A 13658-nucleotide genomic window follows, 5' to 3' on the forward strand; every position below is an offset into this window, starting at 1 on the left:
TCTTGGGGTTATGTGTTGTGTTGTCCCGTATTGGCCCGAATATAAGACGGCCCTGATTATAAGACGATCCCCTCTTTTTCAAGGCTCAAGTTTGAAAAAAGACTTTTTGAACACCAAATTAATTTTTATACAGAAAATAAAATACAGTACATCTGAAACAAATGATTACAACAATATATTTGAGAGAAAAAGCATGTTATTTTACCTCATTCAAATCTGAATATCTGAACATTTAAATGTGTAAACTATTATGTTCTTCTCTTTTCTTTCTAACCGCTATTTTGTATTTTTCTTCTTCGTGCTACCGCTATTTTTATTTTTATTCTTCGTGACAGGGGTTCCCTTTGGCCTGGGGAGTCAAGTTCAGCATTCGCTTCAATGATATCTGGCGCCATCTAGCGTCGTGAATGGGTATAATGTCTAGACCCTGAATAGCTGTATAAGACGCCCCCCACTTTTTCAGTCTTATTTCAATGCAAAAAACACCGTCTTATATTCGGGCCAATATGGTAATATCACGCTTAACATTAGAACCGTTGGCTGTTTATACAGCAAAATATATTTTGATGTATTATGAAAGTAAAATCTGTTGTATGATATCATGGATCCTCAAAAATATCAGGGATAAGTTATTATAACTATGTCTTCTCCTTTCTTTTGTTTCACATCTGCATTTGTCTCAGGTATTGACAGCAGGAGAGATGAGGGTTGGCTGGGCGAGACCCGGATGTCTACCAGATCTAGAATTAGGTTCTGATGAACAAGCCTTTGTCTTTGATGGATTCAAGGTACCTACATTTATCTGTGCAATTTTCTTGTATGAAATGCTGTGGCTGTGTAATCCTGTTCAAAAGTATGTGTTTAAAAAAAAAAGTACTGTATTTTTGCAATACAGTACACAGAAAACATTTGGGTATGACATCAGAAGATCAATGTAAGACTATGACAAAATATACCATTTCAGCTTTTATTTCCAGATAAATAAATCTGAATTGGATATTATGATTATTATTATTATTATTATTATTATTTACTTATGATGTAGAGACATCGGAAGTTAAATATGTAAAATATATTAAAGTGAATAATTTTTGGCTTGCAACACCTGCACAACCCATGCAACCCATTGCCATCATTCTTCTTTTGTGATGCTCTTTTGGGTTCTCCCCTCAGATTTTTTTTTCCAGTAGTTTATTTACATAAATTTGAATGTGATCAGTTCAAGTGATTAGTGCAAGTCACATTAATGTTGGCTGAAAAAAAATCGTAAAAAATTGCATTTGAACATGGTCGTGTAGATTCTTCTTGTTGGGATAGTCCCTCCAAGTGTCCAAAGGATAAGCAGTCAAATGGATTGGAGTGCATGGAGTTCCAGTTTCAGTCACATTGTTTGCTCTGTTGGACTCCATGATTTCCAGGTACAACGCTGGCACCAGGGCAACGAGCACTTTGGGCGCGCCTGGCAGGCAGGGGATGTTGTTGGCTGCATGGTGGACTTGAATGAACACACCATGATGTTCACCCTTAATGGAGAAGTACTGCTTGATGACTCCGGCTCAGAACTGGCTTTCAAAGACTTTGACGTTGGTGAAGGTTGGTGGTTTTTGCAGTTATACAGTAAGTCATATGTTTGACCAATATATACATTATGGGTATCACAATGAGTTGAAAATAAGAGCAAATTCATTTAAAATATCAATTCTTGAGGACGGGTGCAGAATGTAGGCGAATGTGCAAAAAAAAAAAAAAAAAAAAAAAAAAAAGCAACAATGTAAAAGTAAGCGACTGATCGGACCCCAAAGCTGAGATTGAAGAAGCATAAAAGAATGAACTAAGTCTTTATGAGAGAGAGCACGAAAATAAAATTATGAGACCCACAGCGGAAGAAGATGAGACGTATACTTCCATCACACTTTGCTCCCGTTTGAGAATGATGTAAAGTTAAAAAGAGGGAAAGGAGGAATCCGGGAGCAGATTAATGGCACAGTCGTAAGGACAATTAGAGGGCACGCAACAAGCCTGGTCCTTTCTTAAGACACCACTAAATTGTGGATGGGGATGGAAGATAAATCAATAAATGTAATAAATTTAACACACGTGAGAGAAGAGGAAGAAGAGGAGAACAAAGACAGAGCAGGTTTGGGCCAGTCAATATGCAAACGGCCTTATTTTAGCCCGCTGAGATGAAGGACAGCTAAAACTCTTTGAGAGAGAACAATGAAAAACCAAACCAGATTTGTGATGTTGCCAGATCACCGAAAAGAACTAGTGTCCATTTCATAAAAACAAATTGAGAGAAGACAAACCCCCCCCAAAAAACAATCTCCTTGGGTTTTGGACATTTAAATTTGTTTGGGCAGCTTCTATAAAGGGAATGTAGGAGGATGTGCAACATTTACAAAATTAGATGATGTGCATTGTAGTAACTTAGAAAGTATAAGGCTAAGCTAGAATTTAGTTTTCCAAAGGGTTTCTGTTTTTTTTTTTTTTTTTTTTGACTTAGGACATAATGCCAAATGTATACTACGAACAACTAAACATGTATTTCTTTCCGAAGGTTTCATCCCTGTGTGCAGTTTGGGTGTGAGCCAGGCTGGGCGGATTAACTTTGGTAAACATGTCAGCACCCTGGAATACTTCACCATATGTGGTCTGCAGGAAGGCTACGAACCCTTTGCTGTCAACATGAACCGTGATGTCACAATATGGCTTAGTAAAAGGCTGCCTCAATTTGTGCCAGTACCCCCAGACCACCAACATATAGAGGTAAAGGGAGTTCTCTTTTTTTAATTCTTTTTTTTTTTTTTTAAGTCATGCAGGGAAATCTCACTTAATAGGATGAGTTGCACTGAAATCCTGACTCACCATTGGCACAACCAGTATACATTATGAGGCGGGGTGAGCCATGGCTCACTCAGATGACAGAACTACCATTTCAAAATCTTCCAAGGGTCAAGAATTGTTAAAACACTTAAAACACTATTTCTTGTTTTATTGAAATGTTAAGACACCAGGTAACTCTTAAATTTGTCTCTTTTTAGACTTTTTATTTCAGTGCCAGAATGACAGAGCAAAAAAATAACGTGGCCCAAAAACAAACAAACAAACAAAAAATCAAGTGGGAACTAAAATATAAATATTCTTCTCTCTTTAAGGTGACAAGAATAGATGGGACAGTGGATTCTTGTCCTTGTCTGAAGGTCACACAAAAGTCATTTAGTTCACAGAACAGCAACACCGACATAACTTTCTACAGACTGAGCATGCCCATTGAATGTGCTGAATCCTTCTCCAGGCCTCCTTCTAACAGCAGTCTCGTGTCACTCAAGACAGTAAGATCATTCAAAAAAAAAATTGATTCTCACAAATGTGTTTTCCATTGCTTGAGAATGTGTATCGCATATTAAGTGCTTGTGCCTAGGATCTAGAAGACTTTGAAACGGACTTTGAAGTCCTTGTGAAAACAGCGCACGGCCACAATGGTCCAAGTGGTCCAGACAGAGGTGAATTCAACAACCACAAAGATTACAACCAAGAGAAAACCTCCAAGCTCAAACAAAGGTAAACAAATTGTCACCTTAGTTTATTTATTTTATGTATATATTTTTTCCAAATGTCCAAGTGTATACAGTGAAACTCCTCAACAACGAAGTCATGGTTGCAGCAAGAATTTTTTCACAACAGGGGGTTTTTCACTGTAGCAAATTTTATATCAGATGTAGACACACACACACACACACACACACACACACACACGCACACCAAACGTATATGTGTACTCTTTATTTTTATTCCAATACTGTACATTGTGCATAAATATGAGCTTACACTTATTTGATATTGTTTAACATTAACATGCAATTGTTTTATATTAATCACTCCACTTTGTCTTTTGGTTTTAAAAAGCCATTTCGACTCTTTTGCTCAATTTCTTGGATAATGTCTTTTATTTTGGTTCCTCCATCTTTCATTTTGATCACTTTTACCCTCTTTTCCAGCGTCAGAGCTCTTCTTGTCTTAGCTGCTTGACATCCAAAGGTCCGTTTTGTAGCCATTTTAGCAACGGGAACGTTCTTGCTGTGTCTGAATCTAACAATAACAAATACTTCCTGGACTACTGCGCATGTGTAAACCAGTGTGGTGGTTGCTGTTGCCGTTTCCGAACGAAGCAGTAGAGGTTGCTGTTGGATTACACTTTTGCGGAAGGCTTGTTTTCGTTGTTGTGAATCTCGTCGCCAGGCAAGAGCAGAGAAAAAAATTTCGTAGAACGGAACAGGGCGATTTTTCGTCCTAGCGGGAGCAGAAAAGTGGGAATGGCTTTCATGCATGAAAATCTTTTCACATTAGGGGCTATTTTCGCACATGTAGGTTTCGTTGTAGAGGAGTTTCACTGTAGTATTCAATGTTGACAACTTTTTTTTTTTTTTTTAATATACCAGGTTTTTGTTGAAGAAGAATAAACCAGACAACTCCATTCCCACCCCTGCTTGTCTATCTGAGGATCTGATGGTTGATGACAGGAATGAATATGAATTACTCATGCAAGCATCAACTGTAAGACCACATAAATATTTCTCTCTCTCTCTCTCTCTCTCTCTCTCTCTCTCTCTCTCTCTCTCGCTCGCTCGCTCTGTCGGCTTCACGCGGTGCTTGCTGCGATCGAGAGCAGAGAATGTCAGTGCCTTTCGAATATTACCACCTAACTGCCAGGAGAGCGCAAGCTGTTTTTGCACCTTAACAGGCAGCATTTTTGTCTGCTCTGTTTTTGTTGAGTGACGAATGTTGGTGCCGTTGTACTGTCATTGCTAGGGCTTCGAGGAGCGAGAATGGAAAAGATAGATTGAATCAGCCTGTGTGCATTTTACTCACCAGCAGAAAAAAAATTGACTGTTTGAAAGCTGCACTTCCTTGTTTGCTTTCAAACTCAATTTGCAGCACACCTGAGTGACATCATGCGTGCTGGGATTATGACATCTATGAACCTGGCACCCTTTTACTGGTTTTAGATTTCAGTCTTGCTTCAGTCTGTCTTTTCGAAGAACTTTAATCATCATGTGCGTCAACAAGGGATTAAATCATAATTCTTCTGTACAGTATGCAAAGTGCCAATGTGAAGGGAGCTTTGGGATGGGATATTTTGATCGAAGAGGATGATTTTTGTCTGGTTATCGCAAATCGCTTTATATCATTTTCAAATCATGTTTCAAAATTATCCTTAAAAATAATTGGACGACAATGATTTTTTTAAAATTATACCATTACAATACATATGTCACAATTCATTGTTTATCTTTAGTTCACTACTTATTGTATCTTAGCAGCCAGCCATGACCAGCTGTTTCGCAGTTAACTGCGCACCAGTAATAATAGCAATCCACACCAATCCCTGCATCTTCTTGAGACCCCCACACCCCCCATGCTTTCTCCAACAAGAGCCCCTCACATAATATTGCCTGCTTGTCAAACTACGATGCTGTTTCCTTTCAAACCAGCCAGTGCCCAATGCTATCTAATCCGCTCCAAATATGGAACTTTAGAGCGTTGGGTGGCATCTTGGCTGGTACAGGGAAGGCAAATTGGTGTTTCTCAGCAAATACTTTGTTGATGAGGTGAGTTCACAAATCAGCGGCGTTCACTGTACCTGGAACAGAACACGGAACTGTTGAGATTTCTTGTTTTGAGTGAACAGAAAAAAAAAAAAAAACATGATTGGACTCACTGGTCTACTTTTGGTCGGGGGTGTTTCAAACTTCTTGCAGGACCCTCACCTCTGTGGAGAGCCAAACAACCAAACTGGAGCTATTCCAAACTAACCCCTGTACTAACTGTGTTTTAAGTAAACTTGTACACGTACAGTAACAAAAATAAACAAAGACAATTGTAATTCTGCTTTTCTCTCTTCCATATAGCACTCGTACTCGGTCCGGATCTTCCCTGGCCAGGAGCCCAGCAGTGTGTGGGTGGGCTGGGTCACCTCTGACTTTCATCAGTATGAACCGGGCTTTGGGTTGGACACGGTCCAAACTGTAACAGTGACTTTGGGAGATGAGAAAGGCAAAGTCCATGAGAGGTGATTGAAGCTATATTCTCTCTGTCTTTTGTGTTTGAGCATCACGTAGGTATCACAACATTTAAGAATACGGCAAAATTGGAATGTAAGCAAAAGTTAATATCTGTCATTGAACATGTCACTGCCATTAGAATGAAGATGCTTGACAAGTGCGTCATTGTGTCTGGACGGATAAGACAATCAAATTGCTTTTTCATGTCAGTATAATAGAGTACTCTGGAGGTATGTTCTGGTGTAAACTGCAACTAAAAGTTTTTATTTAAGTTCATTGTTCTAAATTGTAAGTTTGGGTATGTGGAAGACTGATTGCAAGAGTGGACAGGATTCACATTTACGATTTTACTGTTTGCACTGTAATTTGTGGACGGACTATCTCGTTGCAAGAGAGAAAGGAAAAGGCAGCACTATATGGCACAAAGAATAAAAAAATATATAACACAAGACAGTGTACTTAGGCCAAAATGTTGAAGGGTGTGAAACAATTCAACAGACTAAACATTTTGGCCTAAGTGACTGGAATGAGGGGTTTTTGTCACAAGATAATGCTCACAGTATCACTCTTCTTTATTAGATATGAGAATTTCTAATAAAGGTTGGTACAGATTGTAGCAAGCATCATGAAAGTTGACTTCTTTGATTTGCTTTCGCGGGCCACATAAAATGATGTGGCGGGCCAGATCGGGCCCTCGGGCCTTGAGTTTGATACCTGCGCTTTAATGGGTTAGATATTTGATTTTTCAGTCATCTTTCTTCAACGGGACTAAAACCTCGATCCCACTGAGCGGCAAAAGTTTGCGAGGGTCTGTGAGCATGGCGAATGTTGATTTTTCGTCAAGGTTCAAGAGAGCAAATGTCTTTCAGCTGTTGCATGCGTGTAAGCTGACCAATGACCACAGACGTACCATATTGGCCCGAACATAAGACTGTGTTTTTTTGCATTGAAATAAGACTGAAAAAGTGGGGGGCGTCTTATATTCGGGGTCTAGACAAAAGTGAACCCCTGTCACGAAGAATAAAAATAAAAATAGCGGTAGCACGAAGAAGAAAAATAACAAATAGCGGTAAGAAAGAAAAGAGAAGAAAATAATAGAAGAGATAACAGAAAATGGAGAAACGTAGCGACAATCTGGAGAAAAGTGGGTCGAAGATCGGCCAGGTTAACCGGCAGCTGAAGAGAAGTTATGATGTAATTTACATTTCAAAAACCAGAAGCCATTCATTTACGAATGTGATTGCACTTTAGATTTGAATGAGGCAAAATAGCATGCTTTTTCTCTCAAATATATTGTTATAATCATTGGTTTCAGATGTACTGTAATTATTTTCTGTATAAAAATTTATTTGCTGTTCAAAAAGTCTTTTTTTCAAACTTGAGTCTTGGAAAAGAGGGGGTCGTCTTATAATCAGGGTCGTCTTATATTCGGGCCAATACGGTATTAATGCGGCAGTACACATTTTTTAAAACTTAATTTACAAGTTTATTCGGGACAGAGCCGGCAGTAACGAATATCTATAAGTGAGATTTGTAATAAGCTCCCTTTGCCAAGGCTACCAGCCCCAGTGTCTTCCAGTTTGAACTGGGGCAGATTAAGGTGAGATGACTACACACTTCTGATATTGCGAACACAAAAGTCATTAAGCTCCGAGCAACATTCAGTATGCTTTCACATCCCTTTTTCAAGGAGATTCCTTCAAATTATTTTTTTGGACTCTTGAGGCTGTCCTCCTCCCACATGATGTGATAAAGGCAACAACAAAAAGCGTGACTCATTTACTTATCTAAAATGCATACTGTACATTTTCACCAGGAGACACGCACTTTCAAAAAAAGGCATGGCAAATAGTTGATTAATTTGTTGGGAGATGAAGCCATTCTGCCAAAAACCTCGACTCCTTTTTACTTTTATTTATGTATTTTTTATTTTTTTATAATTCACAATGCTGTGATGTAATGTAATGCATTATGTAAAGATGTAACAATACCACCTTGTACAATTTTTTTGTTTGTATTTGGATTTGCTATTTTTTTTATTTTTACTTTGCTCGACTCGACAGGTCGGCATTGCAAATGTTAATCTGTTCTTAATCTCTTTAGATAAATTACAGGTTACATAACAGCAACATAGAATAAAACCCGAAAAGACTTTGTTGTATGCAACACTTGATTTTGGCGTGATGCTTCTGTTCCCTGTTAGAATGTGATGCCTCTGTCAGCTGGTTTATTTTTGAGTGAGAGGAAGAATTCAGTCCCCCAGTGTCCTCCCCGGCTGCATGTCCAGTTTCTTACTCCTGTGTTATGGAGCCGTGTTCCCAATCACTACTCCAAGGTAATGATTGTTATTACTCTATATCTGTTTATATTGTACGCAATGCTCGTGTACATACTAACGGTTATCTCCACAGGTTTCAGTATCCCGAGTGAATGACCGACATGGCTGGCAAGTTCAATGTAATGAACCATTGCAGTTTCTGTCTCTGCACATCCCTGAAGAGAACAGGTTGAATGCACACGTCCAGCTGCTAGCCGCCTCCCTTTCTCATCGATACTTTGATACAGTCCCATGCTCTTTCATTTCTCATTCAAGCCTTTGTGTGTCATTCAGGTCACTGGATGTCTTGGAACTGACAGAAAGGAGAGACTTATTAAAGTTTCATTACCATACCCTTAGATTGTATTCTGCAATCTGTGCATTGGGAAACAACCGGGTTGCTCACTCCCTTTGCTCTCACGTGGATGAGGCCCAGCTTCTGCATGCTATAGAGAATAAATATATGCCAGGTGAGTCGCATAAAAGTGCAATTGTCAAGTAGAGCTTCATTCACTGACTAAGTATTTGCTTTAAAGAAGCCAAATTGTGGAAACTGTATTTGCCCACACATCAAATGTGAAGTTACACAACACTGGCATGGCAGGGGCGGCCCGGTGGTTGACCTCACAGTGCAGAGGTCGTGGGTTCAATCCCGTGTGAAGTCTGCATGTTCTCCCCGGGCCTGCGTGGGTTTTCTCCGGGTATTCCGGTTTCCTCCCGCATTCCAAAAATATGCGTGGCAGGTAAATGGAACACTCTAAATTGTCCCTGGATGTGAGTGTGAGCACAAGTAGTTGTTCGTCTCTGTGCCCGGTTCAGAGTGTCCCCCGCCTACTGCCCGATGATGGCTGGGATAGGCTCCAGCATCCGCCACGACCCTTGTGAGGATAAAGCGGATAGGAAAATGAATAAATGAATGAATGGCATGGCAGGCGCCAGTGCGGGGTGAAAGGAGGGGGTGATTGGGATGGTAGTCAACTCGCAAGATGTACAACTCGCTCAATAGCTAGAGTCAGTGAGATCATCGGAAACCACGCCTGTTGAAGGATGGCCAACAAGAGGGAGGACAAAAGTGGTCATCAGCTGAATGGCCATTCTTTAGTTTTATGGGTTCTTTGCCAAAGAGGCATCCAAATAGCCTGTGATTTAGTTTTGCTTCACGCAAATTTGTCCTCTTTCTCAATAGGTGAGGCCGTGATTATCTGTTTCAATTGTTATGCAGTAAATTCTGAGAATTCAAACTTTTCGGTCAGTGTTGGAGCACATGATGATTGAATGCAATAATTGAATGGAAGGCTAAAAATATTTATGAATTGGGTGGTGGTGTCCGAGACTGCATCTGGGTGTATGTGGACTTCATCAAGTATGTTAAAAAAAAAAAAAGTCCAATCTTCTCAAGCTATATTAAAAACAGTTGAGAAAATTAAAAATTCTTGGGAACAAGATTGTTGACCCAGTGCTCTTGCTCATCTCCGAGGTGATTTGTATGCTCCCTCCAGCATTTCTAATTGATTAACGATGTCTTTCTGGAGCACCCCAACATTGCCTGTGCATTCAAGACATGTTGTGGTGCTCCTGTGCTAAACAAAAGAACATTGTTTTTTTTTTTTTTTCTTGAAATTGTCTGTTTTTGTTGCTAGCCTGTCTCCTCAGAAGGTTTTGAAAAAAAAAAACTGCCTGGGACTGGATGACAGGATATCTTTTCTTTTCACTTGGTGTCACTTCAAATGACGTTTTCTCAAAAGCTTTCATGAGCCTGACCTATGCTAGCCTCTTAGTTAGGGGTTTCAAATTAAATTTTCTCACGGGCAGCATTGTAGTTATGGTCCCTCTGAGGGCTATTATAACTGCAAACTCACATACAGCAATTGTACGATCACCTCATAACACCAAATTGATGCATTACTAGTTTTGAAATCAGAAGCCAGTAAAAAAAAATTAATAAAAAATTTCAACTAATTTTCAATTTATTTTAAAAAGCAGGTTGGTTATAAAAATGCTTCCAATATCTCAGTAACATTAAAAGTATAGAAAAATTATAATTTTGCATTTAGTCAGAAACATAATAATAAAAATACATTCGTGCACACACACACACACACACACACACACACACACACACACACACAAATCGCTCATGGTAACAACACAGCAACAAAGGTGGGTGTTGCACTAATATTTGATTTTGATGTCAAATATTGGGCCGTAAAATACCATCCCGCGGGCTGTAAATTGCCCTCGCGCCTTAGGTTTGAGACCCCTGCTTACCAGGATCAGCAGTTTGGAAAATAAATGGATGGATGCTCAGAATGGTTGGCAAATTGAAGTGTTATGCTCTAACTGTTAAGAGTGAAGTTAATATTTTTCTGTATGTTTTCATTTCAGGTTTGCTTCGCGCAGGGTACTATGACCTCTTGATTGACATCCACCTGAGCAACTACGCAACCGCTCGACTCATGATGAACAATGAGTACATTGTTCCGATGACTGGTGAAACCAAGAGTATAACCCTTTTTCCCAATGAGGAAAAAAAACACGGCGTGCCTGGCATTGGGCTCAGCACTTCCCTGAGACCAAGAATGCAATTTTCATCACCAAGTTTTGTCTGGGGTTCCGGAACATCACCACGTAGGAATTCCAACAATGGCTCAGGAGCAATCGATTCTTGCCAGTACAGTCCTGAATTCCCCTTGGACATTCTAAAAACCAAAACGGTTGAGATGCTGACCGAGGCAGTATCTGAGGGCAACATGCATGTCAGGGATCCCATTGGGGGCAGCACTGAATTTCTCTTTGTTCCGCTCATAAAGCTTTTTTACACCATGCTCATCATGGGCGTTTTCCAAAATGGAGATCTGAAGAATATACTGCGACTGATTGAGCCGTCTGTGTTCTCCGAGAAATGTGAAGTGCAGGAGGAAATGCATAGGAAGTTGGGAAAGGAGACAGAGGATGAAGGGCAAAGCATCCCAAAGGAGGGCTTGTTGCAGATGAAACTACCAGAGCCTGTAAAACTTCAGGTAATCCCAATCTCACTGAAACTAATTGTTCTTTTTTATGCACTATAAGGCACAACGAAAAGTCTTCCGTTTTCCTAAAAGCTCACAATGCGCCTTAAAATCCGGTGCACCTTGTATATGGTCATTACGGTAATATGTCGAACCCCAAAATGGCTCCTTGCTGGAGACATGCTTACAAGGTATTAACTTGCTGTTAGTTCAGTGAACTGTGTCGCTGCTTTATTAAATAAGTTTTTGTTGCAGCTCCGAAAAAAGGAGAGTTGTGGTGTTGGTTTTCAGAATTTATTTCGTGATTTCCTCATTTGTGAATACACAACAAAGGAATAAATAACAAACACTTCTGAGACAGTCCAGTCTCTGACATTTTACTGACATCTGATCGTTCTGTTGGAGCTAGCTACACTCGAGGAAATGCCAAGGGGGCCTATAGAATTTATTTTGTGATTTCCTCGCTTGATTTTCTGTTTTGATGCATTATTTTCAATTTTCGTAGTTTCATTGAAGTAATCGTTAATTTACATTTTTCGGAAGCGGTCATAAACGCCTCTCGAGTCGAAGCGTAGTCGGAGCGTAGTTCCATCTAGTGGATGCATTTTAGATTGCGCTTTATAATCCAGTGCGTCCAATACATGAAAAAATTTACAAAATAGGCCATTCATTGAAGATGTGCCTCATAATCCAGTGCACCTTTTAGTGTGGAAAATACGCTATATACGTACATTATGCAAGCATCCACATTTGAGCTTTTCTGAAGTGGTCGCACAGAAAAAAATGTTCATAGGTGTCATGCACTTTTTGTGTATCGTAGATGTGCCATGTTCTTCAGTATCTGTGCGACTGCCAGGTGCGGCATCGTATCGAAGCAGTAGTAGCCTTCTCTGACGATTTCGTAGCCTGTCTCCAAGAAAACCAACGCTTTCGTTACAACGAAGTGATGCTCGCCTTGAACATGTCTGCTGCTCTCACCGCCAAGAAGACCAAAGAGTTCCGATCTCCACCTCAGGAACAGGTAAGCAACTAAGAGGAAAAACGTTGCTTGAAGAGCGACACCGCTCTCCAAAAGTATTAGAACGGTACTTGTGGATATTCTCATTCATCCAGATACTTTCTTTCGATCGCAGTTGGATTGCGCTGTTCATCATAGAAGACGTTTTGCCTCTCATCCGAGAAGGCCTTATCAGTTCATGCAACAAGGTTTGGTTAGGACTGGTCCAGACTTGTTGCGTGAAGTCTCGATATGAGAGGTGAAACGTCTCATTACAGCAGTGAAGGCGTTTCTTTATTTTTGCTGTTGACTGAAAACATAATGCGGTTGGCATGAAAAAAAAAACAACACGGGACAAGAGATCAACATTTCAGCTTTTATTTTGTGGTGTTTGCAGTTGGATCAATTCAGAGCACCTTTAATTTGAACCCTCTGATGTTGAATGGGAGTAAAAATATAGTAGCGCCTTCACTCATGTGCAGTGTTATGCGGTCGCGTCATCACAAGTAGCGTTATTAACTCATAACTAGTTCAAAAAAGATATATAATTCTGGAGCGTTTCAGTAGTTAACTCATTACTAATTTAAAAAAATTCTGGAGCGTTTCAGTAGTGAAGTCATTGCCTTAAACGTCTGCAGCTTGTCAGCAGAGGCCTGTCTAAATTGTTTGTGAAATTTCTCAAAAACTCTCATCTTCTCATCAGTTATCTGTTATTTTTTATGATCCTCAGTCATCTTGACACTCTTGTATTGGTGTTTATATCTGAAGTTACATCCTTATGCTAAAGTCACTGAAATGTATTTTTCTGGTCCAAGTTAAGCAACATTCACACCTTATTTGGCCATGCAATTAAAACTGGATTGATCTTGAAACTATATTTCCTGCAGATTAACATGCTGCTGAACTTTAAGAAGGAGATGCAGGAGTGCCCCTGTCCCGAATATATCCGAGAACAGTTGCTCGACTTCCATGAGGACCTCATGAAACACTGTGGTAAATTTATTTCAACGTACAAAAAGTCTACCCAAAATTTGGAGCGTAAAAGCTCTTTAATCAGGATCACCAGAGCGCATAACAATAATTTGTATTACCGTAATTTCTGGACTATAGACCGCACCTGATTATAAGCCGCACCACTACATTTTTAAAGGAAAAAAATATTTTGTACACACATAAGCCGCACCTGTGTATAAGCCGCAGGTGCCCATATTGTAACATGAGATATTTACAAAGAAAGACGGTACACAGGCGGCCGTTAGAAAAGTCTTTATATA

General features: G+C 39.8%; 1 protein-coding gene across 1 annotated transcript in view; it reads left to right on the forward strand.

The window, feature by feature from the left end:
• The window catches only part of ryr2a (ryanodine receptor 2a (cardiac)), a 136653-nt gene that overhangs the window by 55784 nt on the left and 67211 nt on the right, over window positions 1–13658 (forward strand). Inside the window, exons 29-41 of the mRNA XM_019892584.1 lie at window positions 2558–2766; window positions 3156–3332; window positions 3422–3561; window positions 4440–4554; window positions 5910–6070; window positions 6273–6292; window positions 7604–7662; window positions 8266–8397; window positions 8474–8568; window positions 8674–8849; window positions 10765–11399; window positions 12208–12408; window positions 13272–13377. Of these exons, the coding sequence (XP_019748143.1) occupies window positions 2558–2766; window positions 3156–3332; window positions 3422–3561; window positions 4440–4554; window positions 5910–6070; window positions 6273–6292; window positions 7604–7662; window positions 8266–8397; window positions 8474–8568; window positions 8674–8849; window positions 10765–11399; window positions 12208–12408; window positions 13272–13377 (2226 nt within the window). The remainder of the gene's footprint in view (window positions 1–2557; window positions 2767–3155; window positions 3333–3421; window positions 3562–4439; window positions 4555–5909; window positions 6071–6272; window positions 6293–7603; window positions 7663–8265; window positions 8398–8473; window positions 8569–8673; window positions 8850–10764; window positions 11400–12207; window positions 12409–13271; window positions 13378–13658) is intronic.

This window comes from Hippocampus comes, unplaced genomic scaffold (assembly GCF_001891065.2).
Source record: "Hippocampus comes isolate QL1 unplaced genomic scaffold, H_comes_QL1_v1.1 scaffold47, whole genome shotgun sequence".
NCBI classification, from domain to species: domain Eukaryota; kingdom Metazoa; phylum Chordata; class Actinopteri; order Syngnathiformes; family Syngnathidae; genus Hippocampus; species Hippocampus comes.